Source organism: Protopterus annectens, chromosome 9.part0, assembly GCF_019279795.1.
Source record: "Protopterus annectens isolate FY-2018-M chromosome 9.part0, PAN1.0, whole genome shotgun sequence".
NCBI classification, from domain to species: domain Eukaryota; kingdom Metazoa; phylum Chordata; order Ceratodontiformes; family Protopteridae; genus Protopterus; species Protopterus annectens.
The window spans coordinates 1,290,433,533-1,290,452,323 of record NC_056743.1 but is presented as its reverse complement, the minus strand read 5'-3'; the positions used below and the strand labels follow the sequence as shown (position 1 = coordinate 1,290,452,323).

General features: G+C 48.7%; 1 protein-coding gene across 3 annotated transcripts in view; it reads left to right on the top strand.

Annotated features, from left to right (window-relative positions):
• OGDH (oxoglutarate dehydrogenase) overlaps positions 1-18,791 on the top strand; it is a 1,195,521-nt gene that overhangs the window by 864,076 nt on the left and 312,654 nt on the right. For all 3 annotated transcript variants that reach the window (XM_044084237.1, XM_044084236.1, XM_044084238.1), the window contains one exon: positions 12,194-12,321. In XM_044084237.1, coding sequence (XP_043940172.1) covers positions 12,194-12,321 — 128 coding nt within the window. The remainder of the gene's footprint in view (positions 1-12,193; positions 12,322-18,791) is intronic.

Here is an 18,791-nt window from a genome sequence, read left to right as displayed (position 1 = left end):
CTCAGATGGGTCTGGAGCCGCTGAGCAGGCATCGGCTTCTGAGGGTGTTTTCAGACCTACACAGCTTTATATCAAGCCAACTTTCAGCATCCAAGACACAGACTAAAACAGTTTTAAAGAGAAGGAAACAAGTACAGCATTCTGCAGGACAGACTTCCATGCCTAAGAAACATATGCTCAAAATGGCCGAAGACCTAATTACTTTGATCAGGGGTTCCCATCCCCCTCCTGATAAGAGGCCTAGGCAAGATACTGAATATGATTCCTCTGACCAGGTTTCCATTTCCTCTGACTCCTCTTCAGAACAGGGATACTCTGTTCCTCCCTATGAGGATTCTGATGCTGAAGAATCTATTCCTTCAGCTTCTCCTCCTGAGGATTACTCATTTGGGGAAACCCTGCATACCATGAGGGAGCATTTCCACTGGGAGAGCCAAGATTATTCAGATTCTAAGAAAAGGCTCAGAGACTTTCTTCTACTACCTCAGCACAGACCTCTTGCTATTCCACCTGTTCTAGACATTGTAGACAATGTATTTTCAGAGTCCGGCCTGTCTCCCGGCTCTTTACCTCCTGCACCTGTTAAGCCAGACAGATACTACAGGGTCCCAGATTCTCATAAATTTCTATATAAAAACCCTGCTGCTGACCCAGAAACTATTTCCCAGGGTCCCAAAGGGGTCAAGGCTGCTACTGCAAAAAACCCTGTCCCCTCAGATAGAGATTCTAGGGCACTGGACAGATGGGGGGAAAAAGTTTACACTTCTGCTACCTTGGCTGTAAGGGCTTTAAATTATCAGTTTCATATGCTTAAATATCAGCAATACTTAATGTCTCTGTTAAAGCAGAAAATGTTGACAAATTCTGAATGTTCTGAGAACAAGGAATTGCAGGATTTATTGCATGCAGCTGAACAAGTGGGAAAACATACTTTGCAATGCGGTTATGATTCACTGGAGGCCTCTTGCAGGGCCGCTGTAACAGGTTCTGTTATTAGAAGGCATGCTTGGTTAAAGGATCAGACTCTGCCTGATCATGTTAAAGCAAAATTATTGGATGCTCCATTACAGCATGATACTTTGTTTGGTGTTAAGGCAGAAGAGGTGTTGAGGAAAATGGAGGATAAAGCTAAATCTATGCAGACAGTGAAGGATTTCTAACAGGTACAGCCACCCAGATTTAGCAGGAACTGGCCTTCTAAGAATTGGTCTTTCCCGTGTGAGACAGGCCACAAAGAGGCAGATACAGACACCCTAGAGGCAGACAACAGCCCCAGGGCTTATACAGGCCCAAACAATGGGGTGCTTCTACCTCCAAAAGCAGAGAAAAATCACAGCCATATAGGAAACAGTCCCAATGACTTCCCTCTGCCAGTGCCAAGCACTTATCTTTTGGCAGCACCCTTAGGGGGAAAGCTAGCACTTTTTTCACAAAATTGGCACACGATCACCAAGGACAAATGGGTCCTAAATATAGTACGTTAAGTTGTCAATCTCGCCTTCATTCTTGCTGGATGGGTTTGGAGCTGATCCTCGGCTCCGACTCGGCCTATACTAAAGCTCGAGAGCTAATTTTACCGGCTCGAGGCAACCCTGTATCCCATGATGCTAGGCGCTAACTACCCAGATCTCGTTTGCCGCTTTCGCTAGCGAGGTTCTTTTTTTACCGGCTCCACAGGTCAGTGAAAAATTTCAAATTTTTCTACTCCTTTCTTAGGATTTTTCCCTTTTATTTTAAAAATAGACTAGTACCTAGTATACCACTTCCGTTGGGTCCCATTTTTGTTAATCCCTAATCCCAAAAGTTATATCCCTCCCCTGTTAAGGTTAGGCCTTAGGCCCTTTCCGTTTTTTTCCCGTTGCCTTGTTTTGGGACAGTTAGGTGTGTGTTAGTTTTGTTAACCTTTAATTTTACTGTGTGTGTGTGTTTTAACTTTCTAAGGAAGATTTTTTTCTTCCCTTGACAGCTTAATGTCTAAAGACATTAAAGTCTCAGGCTTCAAGAAGTGTGACTCGTGCTGTCAGAAAATGTCGCTGACAGACGGTCACACTTCTTGCGTGTATTGCCTGGGACCCCTGCACCTGCAGGACTCTTGTTCTGTTTGTCATGCGTTCAGTCCAAGAGTCCTGCAGGAGCACAGGAATAAGTTAATTTTGAGGGTTTTATTAAAGCCTGAAGGTTCCCCGGCTAAGTCCTTGCCGGGGAAACCTTCGAAGCCATCCAAACCGTCGGCTCCGTGCTCCAAGCCTTCGGCTGGTGGCTCACCTACTGCATCACGATCGGCTCCGGCTGGAGCCGATACGGCTATGTCGCAGTCTTCTGCATCGGCTCTGGCCGGAGCCGATGCCTCAAAGACTCCGTCTTCAGAGTCGGCTCCGGTCTGAGCCGACGTGTCTTTGGCTCCATCAGCACCACTAGTCTCGATGCCATCTTCCACCCGCAAAAGATCTAGGTCTCCGTCCCTGGAGTCCATTCACTCAGCTCCGAGATCGCTTTTGCTCTCGGAGCGGAGCCATCGGAACCATTCCTCTCAGTCTTCCAGGCTTTCGGACCATGACCTCGAGAGGGTGGTTAGCAAACTCCTAAAGTCTCAGGCACTGGCCCAAATGCTTCATAGCCCGTCTCAACAGACAGTGGCTTTACCCATACCATCTTCGATTCCTCCTCCGACTCTGCCCCTGAGTTCGGAGCCGGAGCTCCTCGGAGCCGTGACCGTCGAGACGACGAAGCAGATACTGCCCCCTTCTGCTCCGTCATCTGCTCCGATCTCTTCCCTGGTCCCATCCTTGGAGGGATCCGGGCACTTGGAATTCCTCGTCGGCTCCGAGGGGGCGAGTGGCATCGGACCCTTGTCCGACCCCATTCTCCCTCTCGGAGCGTCGGCGCTGTTGAGTTCGGCCTCGACATCGGCTTCGGCTGGGGTTCCTATTTCTTCGGAACGGGAGCCCTCTGTCCTGCCTGATAGGGGCGCCTTCGAGGTCATGAGGAGCATACTGGCCCCAGTGCCTGCTCCACGGTCAGCTCCATCAGCTCCTCCCACTGTAGTGCCTGCTGCGGTCTCTACCCACTCTCTCATTCCTGACCGTAGAGATCCAACGCCTCAGGTTTCCTCATTGGGAATATCCTCCTCTTCCGAGGCTTCCCCTGATCCGTCAGGTGAACCCCCTCGAAAGAGGACATGTAAGAGGAAGCATGTGGACTCCCCTGAGTCCATCACATCTGATACCAACTTGGATGAGTCGGAAGGGTCCCCACGGTCCCTCTCTGAGGATGTCTCCTTTTCTGACATCCTTGAAATCCTCAAGCAGAGGGGGGAACTGGTCTACCCTCAATCCTTCCGAGGACGAGTCGGTTTACCTGGAGGCATTTGGTTCTTGCCCTTCCACCTCCTGGGTGTCTCCGCCTTTTGACCCCCTCATGGAAGTGGTGGCGCGGACAGCCCCTGATACGATGGAACCCACCTCACGGAGGCCTTCCAAATTTATCACAGCCCCATCAGATAAACAATTTTTAACGAAGGGTGTCCCAGTTGATGCCATGGTGGTGGCTGCAGCCACTAAGAAGGAACTTGGCCGATCCTTCAGTGCCTATCCATCCTCCTAATAAGGAATCTAGGACTATGGATAGGTACGGCAAGCGGATGTTCTCTTCAGCGACCTTCGCCATGCTGTCGCTGAATTACTTGTGCCATTTCACCCGCCTTCAAAGAGACATTCTCAAAGAAATGGGTGCTACCCTACAGGATCCAACAACTGCGGGGTCTCAGGACAAAATCAACTCCCAGCTAGGTACCCTAAATTCCATTGTCAACTCCTCTATGCAGCCGATGGAGCGAGTAGAGCCGCAGGCACAGGCATGGCTTTAAGGCGTCATGCCTGGATGCGGCTTTGCAACTTTGCAGACCCCTTCAAGGCGTCCTTCACTAACTCCCCCTTTGATGGTTCAGCGTTGTTTGGACCTCAAGTGAAGGATACTTTGACCAGATGCGAACAAGATGGCAAGACTCTCTGCCGTGGGAGTCCATTTTTCAACCCCGTCTAGACCATATCCTAAGGGTTAAAAGGGTGGAAAAATGTGGTTCCGCAAATCTCAGGGAGTCACGCCTGACGCAAGAGGTCAGTTCCCCCCGAAAGGCAGGGGGGGGGGTGGCAGGGGGGGGGACAACAACAGACGCTGCCCTAGAGGCAGAGGAGGTCCGCAGAATCAGGGTAACAGAGTTTCTCTCTGACAAACCCTTCCAGCATCCCTGAGAAAAGCTGCCCGACTGTCCACCTTCGGAGGCAGTCGGGGGGGAAGGTTATCGCTGTACCCAGAAGCCTGGCTTTCTCTCACACAAGACAAATGGGTGCAGTCGATTATATCCGAAGGTTACAAAATTCCCTTTATCCACACCCCAACTCGGCCAAAAGGGCCCCTCCCAGACATTACACCCAGTCTAAGGGAACAAGCAGTACTAGAAGTATCAAAACTGCTAACAAAAAGAGCCATCCAGCCAGTCCCAGTAGACCAACTAGGATCCGGAATCTACTCCAAGTTCTTTTTGGTACCAAAAAAGACAGGGGACTGGAGGCCAATATTGGATCTCAGCAGACTAAACAAGTCTGTAAAAAGAACGAAGTTCCGGATGGTCACGCTACAGTCCATTCTACCCTTTCTGGGTCAGGACAATTGGATGTGCTCAGTGGACCTTCAGGATGCGTACTATCACATCAAGATGCACAGGCGCTCCAGGAGGTTTCTCCGCTTTTGGCTGGGGGCCAGTCACTACCAGTTCAGGGCCCTGCCCTGTGGTCTCACTACAGCCCCCCGAGTGTTCACCAAATGCATGGCAGTGGTTACGGCTCATCTGAGATGTCAAGGATTCCAGGTGTTTCCGTATCTAGATGACTGGCTCCTTACTGCCACCACCAGGCATCAGCTTCTTCTTGCCAGAGATTACACCATTCAAACTTGCAAAGGGCTAGGTATCTCCATAAATTTCAAAAAGTCTGCCTTGTCGCCTTGTCAGTCTATTACCTTCATAGGCGCCACCTTGGACACCATACAGCTCTCAGCAAAATTAACCGAGGAAAGAGTTTTAGATATTCAAAATCATGTTCATATCCTCCTTCAGAGCAAAAGAATCCAGGCCAGGTTTGTTCTGAAAGTGTTAGGTCTCGTGGCGGCAGCCATCACGCTACTTCCCCTTGCTCGCTTTCACATGTGGCTCCTTCAGTGGATGCTCTTCTACCAGTGGTCCTTCCAACAGCTTCCTTTGACACACAACATAATAACTCTATCTTGCAAGAAACATCTGTGTTGGTGGATGGTCTCCCCTCAAATCCTCCAGGGCAGACCATTTGTTCCTTCCCCTCTGGTCGCCACGGTCACAACGGACGCCTCCCTGATCGGGTGGGGGGGCATTTTCAGGGCAGGACAGTCCAGGGCACATGGCAACCTTTCGAATGCCACCTGCACATAAATGTCCTGGAGATGAGAGCAGTGCTTTTGGCGTTGCAAGCCCTCCAAGACTCTCTTCCTTTAGGGACTATTGCAATTCAGACGGACAATATGTCCGTAGTGTGGTATATCAACAAGCAGGGCGGAACCAAGTCCTATCCCCTGTGTCGAGAGGCACTCAGACTTTGGCAATGGGCAATCTCTTCTCAGCGGTTTCTGATAGCAACGCATATCCCCGGGAAGTCCAACATCATAGCGGACAGGTTGAGCAGAGCTATTCTCATGCCACACGAGTGGTCTCTCAAGCAATCAGTAACTGAGGAGATTTTTCAGAAGTGGGGTCTTCCTTGCTGCAATCTTTTTGCAACACCTCAGAACAGCAAGTGCCTCGACTTTTTCACTCTCTTTCCCCTTCCAGGCCCCCCCCCCACCAGAGACGCTGTAGTCCACGATTGGCCTCGGGGACTTCTATACGCTTTTCCCCCCTTTCCATTAATCACTCAGTTGATTCAGAAAGCTACCGCCTTGAGAGCCAGGATGATCCTCATTGCCCCTTATTGGCCTTGACAGATATGGTTCCCGTTCCTGCATCGTTACCTTTTGGAACAGCCTTGGCATCTGGACCCAGTGCCAGATCTTTTGGCCCACCAGTCAGGGCGGCTGCACCAATCCCTCCAATCTCTCAACCTCACAGCTTGGTTGCTCCACTTCCATCCCTAGCCAGGCTTCCCCTGATTTCCATTTCTGTCCGTGATATTATTGTAGCTTCCCTTAAGTCCTCTACCAGAAGGATTTATACTAGTAAATGGAAGTGTTTTTCTTTCTGGGCAAAGGCTAGGAATATAGATCCCTCCACTGCTCCTATACAATCAGTTCTAGATTTCCTAGCTGAAATTTTTCATTCAGGCTCTTCATCCTCCACTGTAAAGGTTCAGTTAGCGGCCATTTCAAATTTTCACCTAGGCCTATCGGACTCCAGCATCATGTCCCACAAGCTTTGTAAAGCCTTCCTTAAGGGTATCTTTTTACTCAAACGCCCAATCAAAGACCCCCCCCCACCACAGTGGGATCTGAATTTGATTTTAACATCCTTGAGTCTTCCTCCCTTTGAACCTGCGGCTTCCTGTTCTTTAAAGTTGCTCTCTTGGAAAACTCTCTTCCTAGTTGCCATAACTTCTGCTAGGAGAGTATCAGAACTCCATGCCCTTTGCATTCGTCCTCCTTATCTAGTTTTCCACAAAGACAGAGTTTCTCTCAGAAGTAACCCGTCTTTTTTGCCCAAGGTGGCTTCTCAGGCAAATTTAAATCAATCTATCGATCTTCCAGTTTTCTTCCCTAATTATTCTAACAGGGTGGAGCAAAAACTGCATTATCTGGACGTTCATCGTCAGCTCCGTTACTATCTGGGCAGAACTAAACAAACTAGGAAATCTGATCAGCTTTTTCTGTCCTATGCGGAAGGTAAAAAGGGCCTTCCGGTATCCAAAGTAACCTTGTCTAGATGGCTGTCCTGTGTGATTACCTGTATCTATCAACTCAGAGGTAAAGAATTACCTTCTAAGCCAAGAGCCCATTCAACCAGAGCTTTAGCTACATCAACAGCCTTTCAAGCTAGATTGCCAATAGATACTATTTGTGCAGCAGCCACATGGGCCTCTCCTCATACCTTTATTACACACTACAAATTAGACATGGCCACCAGAAACCAGGCAAATTTTGGTTCCACCGTTCTCAAGAGCCTGTTCCGATGAGCCACCCGGGATGAAGGTGCTAGGGACGTGGTCCCATCCAGCAAGAATGAAGGCGAGATTGACAACTTAACATTGAGAAGTTATGTACCTACCATAACGTTCCATGTTAGTTGTCTTCTTCTCGCCTTCTTTCTTGCGTCCCACCCGCCATCCCCCTAACCTGGATAGACCGAAAGGATTTCCCTTTTTTTATCAGAGTCTTCACCTTACACAATTTGAAGCCTAAACTGGTTATCCTTGGGTAGCTATAGCTTCAGGTAATGGCACATGGGAGTTTTTCCCCTTCTCCTTCTCTTCCTTGGGGTTGGGAGGCTAAAATTGCTATGTTCTCCGCTACCAAACGAGATCTGGGTAGTTAGCTCCTAGCATCATGGGATATAGGGTTGCCTCGAGCCGGTAAAATTAGCTCTCGAGCTTTAGTATAGGCCGAGTCGGAGCCGAGGATCGGCTCCGAACCCATCCAGCAAGAAAGAAGGCGAGAAGAAAACAACTAACATGGAACGTTATGGTAGGTACATAACTTCTCATTATCAGGGCTACAGGTTCCACTTTCACACCCTTCCAAAGGCAAAAGGTATGCCAGACCTGCCACACAATCAATGGGCAGAGGCACAAAAACAAGTTTCATCTCTCATGAACATGAAGGCCATTCAGCCAGTGCCACAACAAGAGCAGGGACAAGGATTTTACTCAAGACTTTTCTTAGTACCAAGAAAGGACAAAGCATGGAGACCAATTCTGGACCTGTCTATTCTAAATACTTTTCTGGACTTTCCGAAATCCAAGCTGTTGACTCTACAACAGCTTCTGCCCATGCTGGGCAAGAATGCTTAGCTTGTAACCTTGGACCTCAAAGAGGCATACCTGCATATCCCAATCAGACAATCTTGCAGAAGATACCTCAGATTCATAGCTGGCTCAATGCACTACCAATTCTCTGCACTGCCCTTTGGCTTATCTACTGCGCCCAGGGTCTTCACAAAATGCCTGGCACCAGTAATTGCATTTTGCAGACAAAGAGGAATTCAAATACATCCATACTTGGACGACTGCCTTATTCAAGCAGAGACCAAAGACATTCTACTAAAGCATCTGGCGTTTGTAAAAAGATTGTTAATTTGCTTAGGGTACACAGTAAACGAAAAGAAATCAAAACTAGTACCCTCTCGAGAGATAATATTCGTGGGTGCACGCTTAAATACAACTGCCCAGATGGCTTATCTCACGCCAGACAAACAAAGGCAACTGACTTCTTACTTCAAAAGCATGGCAACAAAGGCCCAGTTATCTGCAAGAAAAATTTTGCAGGCTTTGGGCTACATGGCCTCCTGCATTCTGCTAATTCCATGTGCAAGACTGCATATGAGGAAACTACAATGGTATCTAAAAAGTGTTTGGACTCAACATTGCCACAGCCTGGAATCATTAATTTCACTCATTCCCTGCCTGCAACAGGAGTTTCGATGGTGGGCACAGGCCTGTCACCACAACAAGGGACAGCCATTCACTTTAACCACAGCCAGGCAAACACTAACAACAGATGCGTCAGATTATGCCTGGGGGTCCACATGGCAGGAAAATGTATTCAGGGCACATGGCCCCCAAGCCAAAGGCATCTTCACATCAATCAAAAAGAGATGCTAGCTGTACAAAATGCCCTGACAGCCTTCAAGGACCTACTTCATCCAGGACAGCTGCTGATAAAGACGGACAACACCACAGTTATGTGGCACATAAACAAGCAAGGGGGCACACATTCCTACCCCCTCTGCAGACAGGCCATGATTTTGTGGAACACAACATTGACCTACCAAGTACACCTGCAAGCACAATTCCTGCCAGGAAAAACAAATGCTGTGGCAGACGAACTAAGCAGAAACCTCATGGATCCTCACGAGTGGAAACTAGATCCACAAATTTTCAGCATGATAACAAGGAAATGGGGGTGCCCAGACATAGATCTTTTTGCCTCCCTCACAACTGTGAACTTCAGAGATTCTGCACAAGGACTTATCACAAACAAGCATGGAAAGTGGATGCCTTGTCATTCAGCTGGAACAACCTTACAGTATATGCCTTTCCTCCACTGCCTCTCCTACCCAAGGTACTCCTAAAGGTCAGACAAGAGAAGCCGCAAATGATACTAATTGCCTCAGATTGGCCTCACCAACACTGGTACCCAGTCCTAAGGAGTTTGTCCCAAGGCCCAGCCTGGACATTGCCTCAAATTCCTCATTTACTGACCCAACAAAACAACCAGATCCTGCACAGCCAACTCAGAACCCTAAATCTAGCTGCATGGCGGATAGTGTAACCATTCAGAATACACCTCTCTCTAAAGCGGTTATGGATGTTATTTTTGAGGCCAGGAGGCCCAGCACCAGAAAATCTTATGCAGAAAAATGGAAGAGATTCTGTGCTCGGAACCAGGTGCAAGGAATTGACACGCTTGTTCCAAATATACCTAAGATTTTACAATATCTAACTGAGATGCTGGACAAAGGCCTATCCTTCTCATCAATTAAGATCCATGCCTCTGCCATTTCAGCTCATTACAATACAGACCCACCTATTTTTTTCACATCCATTGCTTAGGCAGTTCCTCAGGGGGGCCAAAAATATAAGACCTCCAGGAGAGCACCAATACCTGCATGGGACCTCAATTTTGTCTTGGAAAAACTCACACAGCCTTCTTTCGAGCCAGCCAATACAGCTGAGATAAACTTCTTATGGAAAACAGCTCTCCTCCTAGCAGTAACTTCAGCAAGAAGAGTCTCTAGAGTTACAGGCATTAATGGCTGTGGAAACTTTTATTATCTTCCATCTAGACAGGGTTTCTCTAAGGACAAATCCAACATTTATGCCTAAAGTAGTGTCCAGTGTGGCTCTTAACCAAACCATTCATTTGCCTACTTTTTTCCCAAACCCACAGAATAAAGGGGAGAGACTTTTGCATTCTTTTGACATACGCAGACAGCTACGTTTCTACTTGGACAAAACTAAAGCTTTCAGAAAGACTGAGCAACTTTTAGTGGCATATGCTGCAGAATCACAAGGAAAGGCGATCTCAAAGCAGGCTATTTCAAAATGGATAGGACACTGTATTTGTTTCTGTTATTCACAACATGGCAAGTCAGTGCCTAAGGGCATTCAACCACATTCTACCAGGGCAGCAGCCACCTCAGCAGCCTTCCTCAGAGGAGTACCAACCAAGGATATTTTGGAGGCTGCAACTTAGACTTCAGTGCACACTTTTACTAAGCACTACCATTTACCTCTTTACTCTAAATCTAGAGCAGGCTTTGCCACTGCAGTTCTGCAGGGCCTTATAGCCACTCCTACTTGTATTTAGACCCAGCCGCCCAACCTCAGCTTTGGGATTCAACCCAAGTGTAATGACTGCAACAGTGAAACATGATAAACAATGTACAGTCGTGTACCTACCATAAATGTAGATGTTAGAGTGTATTCACTGTTGCAGTCCAGGTTACCCACCCACCATCCCCCTTTCTTTGCTGGGACTTATCTGTACTTCTCTATCCTATACAACCTATGTGGTGTATTTGCTTGTAGATGAAGGTATTGTTTATTTTAGTGCATGCTTTTATAAGCAATGGTTTTTAGCCTACCCTTTTGGGGGCACCTGACATCTGGGGCAAGAAAAACTGAAGAAAATGGCATCGGTTGCATCTTTTATACCCCTGGCGCACTGACGTCAGGGAAGAGGTGACAGCAACCGACGCCAGACCAGGACTTTGGAATTCAGGCCGACTGCAGGTAGCCTGCCAGCAGGATAACCCCAAGTGTAATGACTGCAACAGTGAATACACTCGAACATCTGCATTTATGGTAGGTACACAACTGTACTTTTTATCTCTGCAGGGTATATGAATAGAGCACAAGAGGTCAGTTTTTTGTTGGCTTTGCTCTTGGCAGCGTAAGATTTGTAGGCTCTAAACAAACTTTTGTATTTTTTGTCATCAGAAATCTGCCTAAGCTTTTGAAATTTGGAATACTGTTAAGGATTCTGGCATGGTACTGTACCACTGTAGATTGCCTCTAATACTCAATGTAAAGGGTCCTTTGCAGTGGTGACATTATTCCTATACATTGCTCTCTTGCTGTGGGTGTTCCATCTGTTCTTATATAACAGCAGGACTGTCAATAAATAAACTTCAAGTTGATAATTTAAGTCCTTGTCAGAATGTTTTCTGCTGGCTGCATTCAAAGTCAAAAACTGTGGGTTGTTTCTCTATTTGCCCTGATGTCAGAGAGGCGTTGCATAATCCAAAGGGGGGGTATGCACTCTTCAAGTATGAGAGTTAGAAGTTGAGAAGAACCCCCAAAAAAGGGCAAAGGAAAGATGTTCCCAAGTGTTCCTCAAGCCACTGTTGACAGCCTTAGTAACACGTGATATGGTGTTCTCTCATTACTCATTGTTTTACGTTTACTTCCATATGATTCAAGTAGTTGGACTGCTTCTTTCAAAGCAAATGTTATTGTGCCTGCTTAGTGTCTGTAAATTAAAACAAGAATCCAAAATGTGTTAAGTTTGCTTGGGTTTGTTTATTGGCTAGAGTTTTTGGTTTGAATATTAGGTGGTTAACAAACTGTACTTGAGAGATTAAATAATTTGTTTGAACATTTTCTAGTCATAAGTTTGAGGGATCTTTGAAACCTGGATTGGATTTCAGATACTGCAAAGAGTTAACTGGGTTCTATGTGGACTTGTGGATTGCAGGTTCAGTACTTAATTGTGTGGAAGGAGAATGCTTCCAGTTGCACCATAGGAGAAATTGCAGGTCGTTGGTATTTGTGTTTCCTACTGGATGGCTAAAATTGGAAATTTCTCATTTATGCTATTCTTCAGTCAGAGGACAGTGGGTAGGGGGAAGATTGTGTTCTCACCAAACTGTGCTGCTTTGTTGTAACATAATGCTGATGCTTACTTAAGTTGACAATTTTTCTTTAATTCTAATTAAAATCCCTGTTATTTTTATCAGCCACCGACACCATGTCCTTCATGATCAGAATGTGGATAAGCGGACCTGCATTCCTATGAACCATTTGTGGCCTAACCAGGCACCCTACACTGTATGCAACAGTTCATTATCGGAGTATGGTGTCCTTGGTAAGCTGTGTTACAATCTACACATTTTTGTGTGTGTGTGTCTCTGTAGTTATGGCACATCTAGACATTTTCAGCTTGAGGATCATTGCTGCAAAATGACTAAAGCTATAGGTGGATAGCTGACATGACCCTTTTAGACATGGATTAATCATTTATACCTGTAAAATGGGGTCTGCTAGAAATCTGTATAAACATCCTTTTCTTCAGCTAACTTTGTGTTGACTGAAGTGACACTGTAGTAACCATTGTAGTCAAATTAGATTTAATTTCATTCATAAAAGTGAACCTAAGATCTGAAGTAGTTACTTCATTTGATCTGCAACCTGTGTGGGTGTCGGATCCGACCTTGGATCCGATCCGGCAGCTTTCCAAGCTCCAAGATCTGAGCTCCTAGCTCCTCCCCCCTACCCATAATCCCCTACTACCAACCACATTACCTCAGATCGTTTTTTGCCGCGGCTGAAGAAGCTTCCCTGTGAAGAGCTCCTGGCTGGGTGAGATCATTGCTGGTTTTAAACCAGCTTTTTTCAACCAAAGTTGTCGTTGTGTGTGTGTTAGCCCCCTTTTCTGCTCCTAGTGCTAGTTTTTGGTCCTTTTTGTTAATTTTATTCGCTAGCTTACCTTCACTCCCCCTCCCCCTCCTAGTGTTTGGGTGTGTGTGTGTGAATAATGTCTGAAGGGCCTAAGGCCGTTTTTTCTAAATGTACTGAGTGTGGCCAGAAGCTTTCCCCAGCTGATGGCCACACTCAGTGCGTTTTGTGCCTGGGGGCAGCCCATTTGTCAGAGGCCTGCCAGATCTGCGCGGCCTTTAACCCCCGGGCACTTCGGGATAGGAAGAACAAGCTGATCCTGGTGGGAAAGCTCCCCCAGGAGTCGGCTTCTTCTTCCTCTCCCGTTCGGGCTCCAGCTGCTTCGGCAGCTTCGGCGCCGTCTGTCCCCTTAGCTCTACCCGGGACTCAACCTCCCACTTCGGGTTTGAGCTCTGGGGAAACTAGTGCCTCTTCCCTTAGAGAGAAGAGGCACAAGGATAAGGAAGGACATAAGTCCCACAAAAGGCGGGCCGAACCTCATCCTTCTGCTCCGCTAGTGAAAGTGCTCATCTCCCTCAAGGGTCTCCGGATGCCCTTCCTCTCGGCGCCGTTCGCCCTGTTTCTCACTGGAGCCAGAGGAGGAGGACAGGTCTCCCTTGAGATCTTCGAGGTGGCCCTCCCGGCCTGCCTCTACTACTTCGTCCAGGTCGACCCGAAGCATCTCTGAAGCGGATATGGATCGGATGATGCGTCGGTTCTTGCAGACCCAAATGCAGATGGGGATGCTCTTGCCTCCCCCCCTCTGAGGGGGAGTGCGGCCCCCATATTTGCCCCAATCACTCCTTCTCCGACTCGTTTTCGGGTCTCGGAGTCATCGGATCCAGGCCAATTCGGACCTGGGGAATTGGCGCCGATAGCGGTGGTCTCTTCGCCGACTATACCTTCGAGCTTGTCGGACCCGAGCTCTTGGGGCCGAGGGCTGAGCGTCTGATCCAAGGGAGTTGCTGTGTCTTCGGCGCTGTTGGCGTCGGAGCACACCTCTGCCTCGGCGCCGACTGCATCGGCTACGACCCCGATCCCTTCCTCGGATCCGAGGAGATTGCTGTCAGAGGCTGGCAAGAGTGGCTCTCCTTCGGCTTTTGAGGTAGTGGAGAGGGTACTGTCGAGGTCCTCCAGATCCCCGACCCGGGCTTTGGATCCACCCGTACCCCCACTGTATGAGGGTCTGTCTTCCATCATCCGTCCATCGGGGCAGCCTGCCCAAGCCCTCCAGCTAGTTCCCACGGAGGAACAACAACCCGTGGACGAGTCCTCTTCGGACAGCCCCACCGAGGAGGTCCCTCGGAAACATCGGTGCAAAAGGAGGCACCTGGACTCCCCCGAGTCCGTTACCACAGACACAGACTTAGATGATACGGAGGGTTCCCCAAGGTCACCCCCTGAAGATGTCTCCTTTGGAGACATCATGGAAATTTTGCGTATCAGAGGGGGGTGGTCAGCCCAAAAGCCCTCCCTTGATGAGTCCGTGTTCCTGGAGGACTTTGAGGCAGGCCCATCTACCTGCTGGGTGTCCCCTCCGGCCGACCCCCTGGTGGACTTAATTATCACCAGGGCGTGGAAGGAACCCGACACCGTGGAGCCAATCCCTAGGTGCCCCGATAAAGTCCTCAGTCCCCCCACAGATAGACCGTCTTGGGCCAAAGGAACCCCCGTTGATGCCATGTTGGTGGCGGCGGCCACCAAGAAAGAACTCGCGCAGGAGAGTTCTTCAGTTCACCCGCCGGATAAGGAATCTCGAGCGCTTGACCGGATTGGGAAGCGGATGTTTGCTTCAGCGACCTTTTCCATAAGGGCCTGAACTATATGGCACATACCATTAGGCTACAGCGAGACTTGATTAAGGAATACGCTGCAGCCCCCCCGGAGTCCATGTCGGTCCCAGACAAGAAGATTTTTGAGACTCGAATGGCCACTCTAAAATCCATCTCCAATACATCTATGCGGCTTCTCTCCCACGCTACGGAGGGAGCCGCTAGAGCTAGCGGAGCCGGGGTCATCTTGCGACGTCTCTCCTGGCTCTGTCTTTGCAACTTCACGGATCCCTTCAAGGCGTCCTTCGCGAACGCCCCTTTTGATGGTTCTGCCTTGTTTGGCAAAACTGTTCGCGACACACTGGTCCAAAGCGAAAAGGACGGGAAGACGCTGTCTGCCGTCAGAGTCCGCTTCTCTAATCCCCAAAGATCCTTCTCCAGGAATCAGAGGGGACAAAAGAAGCTGTGATTCCGTAAGTCTCAGCAATCCCATCCTGCTGCGGACCACTCGTCCTCTAGAGGCAGAGGAGGACAAGGTGGACGCCGGCCCAGAGGCAGAGGGGGGCCGCATAACTTCAGGTCTAGAGAACCTTTCTGAGGGCTTGCCCGACTGTCCCTTTCTGGAGGCAGTCAGGGGGCGGTTGTCGGAGCACCTGTCAAACTGGGAGTCCCTTACAACAGATCGATGGGTGCTCCAGATCATATCCAGAGGATACTCCTTTCCATTCATAAACCTACCCCCTAAACCTAGACGTCTCCCCGATGTCCCACCCGATCAGAGGGAGGCAGCGGCTTTGGAGATTTCAAAGCTGCTAAGAAAAAGAGCCATCCAGCCCGTCCCCCCAGATCAGTCCGGATTGGGTTATTACTCCAGGTTCTTTTTGGTACCAAAGAAAACGGGGGACCTCAGACCCATCTTAGACCTTTCCGCTCTGAACCTGTTCATACCCAAGGAAAAGTTCCGGATGGTCACTCTCCAATCAATTCTCCCCCTTCTGCGGGAGAACGACTGGATGTGCTCGTTAGACCTCAAGGATGCGTATTACCACATCTTGATGGACAGACGATCCAGGAGGTTTCTCCGCTTCCGGCTCGGAGCCAGTCATTATCAATTCAGGGTTCTTCCATTCAGCCTCAACTCAGCCCCCAGAGTGTTCACCAAGGTCATGGCAGTGGTTGCAGCCCACCTGAGACTTCAGGGCATTCAGGTCTTCCCCTACCTAGACGACTGGCTCCTCACTGCAACCAACAGGCATCAGCTCTGTGTGGTGAGAGATTAAGCTCTGTCTCTGGCTCACAACCTAGGCATCTCAGTGAACGAGCAGAAATCCTGCCTGTGCCCCACTCAAGCCCTAGAATTCATAGAGGCCAGGTTAGATACACTAATCTCCCGAGTTGTTCTAACGTCAGTCAGGCTGAACAGCTTGTCGTATCAGGTGTTAGCCCTTCTTCGGAGCCCTGCTCCTCCGGCGGAGTTAGTCCTGAGGGCACTGGGGTCTATGTCAGCAGCGATCGGTCTCTCTTCATGCCTGTCTGCGAATGCGCATATTACAATGGACCCTTCAAGTCCAGTGGTCCCTGTCGATCCACCCGTTAAGCACGCCAATACCCCTGAGCAGGGTGTGCAGGGACTCCCTTCTGTGGTGGTTACATGCGCAGGAACTCAGAGAAGGGAGGCCCTTTGTGATCCCCTCGGTTGAAGCCACGTTGACCACGGACGCTTCTCGCCTCAGGTGGGGGGGTCATTGTTCAGGCAGATCCGTTCAAGGCACGTGGACTTCCCTAGAGACCGCATTGCATATCAATGTCCTAGAGATGAGGGCGGTCCTTTTGGCGTTGCAAGCTCTCCACGACCTTCTTCCCCTGGGGACTATTGCAATCCAGACGGACAACATGTCAGTAGTCTGGTATATAAACAAACAAGGAGGGACCAGATCTTATCCCCTGTGTCGAGAAGCCATGAGAGTGTGGGAATGGGCGATTTCCACCAACCGCTTTCTGATAGCAACGCACATTCCGGGACTGTCCAACATATTAGCGGACAAGCTAAGTCGGGTGCTCCTCACTCCATACGAGTGGTCTCTGAATCCGTCTGTTGCGAAGCAGATCTTCCACAAATGGGGTCAGCCTCGCTGCGATCTTTTCGCTTCTCTTTTAAATACAAAATGCAGCGAGTACTTCGCGATAGTTCCCCCCAGAGGGGAGACCCCCAGAGACGCTCTAGTCCATGCTTGGCCCCCCGGACTCCTTTATGCTTACCCCCCCCTCCCACTCATGATGAAATTCATCCAGAAAGCCTGTCGGTTGGGGAGCAGAGTTATCCTCATAGCCCCATTCTGGCCTCGACAGATCTGGTTCCCCTTTCTGCGGTCTCACAGTATGACTCCTCCATGGATTCTGGATCCCAGTCCAGACCTAATCTCGCATCCAGCGGGATGCCCTACCCTGAACCTGGTCAATCTCAAACTTGCTGCTTGGTTGATCCAGTTCCATTAATGGCTAGGACTCCCGGTATCTCATCCCCCGTTAAGGCCATTCTGGTGGCGGCTCATAAACCGTCTACCAGAAAACTTTACAACAGTAAATGGAAACGTTTCTCCATCTGGGCCAAAGACAAAGACTTGGACCCATTTACTGTCCCTGTTCTGACTATTCTGGACTTCCTTTCCCTGCTTTTTAGACAGGGAGCAAGTGCCTCCACGGTTAAGGTGCAGCTGGCGGCCATCTCCCATTTTCATGTGGGGGACGGCATAGGCTCCTTAGCATCTACAAAGTTGTGCAAAACCTTCTTGAGAGGCGTTTTTCTTTTGAAACCACCTGTAAAGACTGTGGTTCCCCTGTGGGATCTCACTCTGGTCTTGCAAGCCTTGACGAGACCACCTTTCGAGCCTGCGGCCTCGGTTCCGTTGAAGTTCTTATCTTGGAAAACAGCTTTCTTGGTGGCTATTACTTCAGCCAAAAGGGTTTCAGAATTGCAAGCTCTGTGTATCAAACCTCCGTACCTCATCTTTCACAAGGATAGAGTGTCCCTCAGGACTAATCCGTCTTTCTTGCCTAAGGTGGCTACAGAATCAAATATTAATCAGTCAATAAATCTTCCTGTATTTTTCCCAAATTTTCACAACAAAGGTGAATACACGTTGCACAAATTGGATGTACACAGACAACTGCGTTTTTACTTGCACAGGACTAGAGAGTTTCGCAAGTCGGACCTGTTGTTTGTTTCTTATGCAAAGTCAGCCATGGGCAAGGCAATTGCTAAAGTGACTGTAGCAAATTGGATCTGTCAGTGCATTATGCAGGGATAAACTTCGTCTGGCAAGCCAGCTCCGGTTGGCATCCGTGCTCATTCCACAAGATCTGTAGCTACCTCAACAGCCTTTTGGTCTAGGGTTCCAGTAGACGATATATGTTCAGCAGCTGCCTGGTCCTCATCTCATACGTTCATTTCTCATTACAAGCTGGATATGATTTCCAGGAGTAGGGCTTCTTTTGGCTCAGGTGCTTGAATATCCTTCCGTAAGGACCACCCAGGTTCTTGTAGGTTAGCTGGGGACTCTGTCCCACAGGTTGCAGATCAAATGAAGTAACTACTTCAGATAAAGAAGTTATGTACTCACCATAACGTTCCATCTGAGTAGATACTTCATTTGTCTGCAACCGACCCCCCCTGCCATCCCCCGAACCTGTCGGGAATTTTCTGATCACTCGGAGTTGGTTTCTGTCTCAAGTTGGTGAGGCAAAAAAAAAAACGATCTGAGGTAATGTGGTTGGTAGTAGGTGATTATGGGTAGGGGGGAGGAGCTAGGAGCTTGGATCTTGGAGCTTGGAAAGCTGCCGGATCAGATCCGACACCCACACAGGTTGCAGACAAATGAAGTATCTACTCAGATGGAACGTTATGGTGAGTACATAACTTCTTTTTTAGTTACTGGTGAGTGCATAGTTGTTGTTTTTTTGTTTTTGTTTTTTTTTTGCAGGAGTGCTCTTACATCCGCCTATCCCCACCCCACCTAAACATCTCAAAATTGTTTAGAACAGCAGAGATTGCAAAGTCTCGGGGAATGGTCAACTTTGTTCCCTCTTCCTTGAGGTTTTGTAGTATCTGAGTTAGTGCAGCTATATTTGT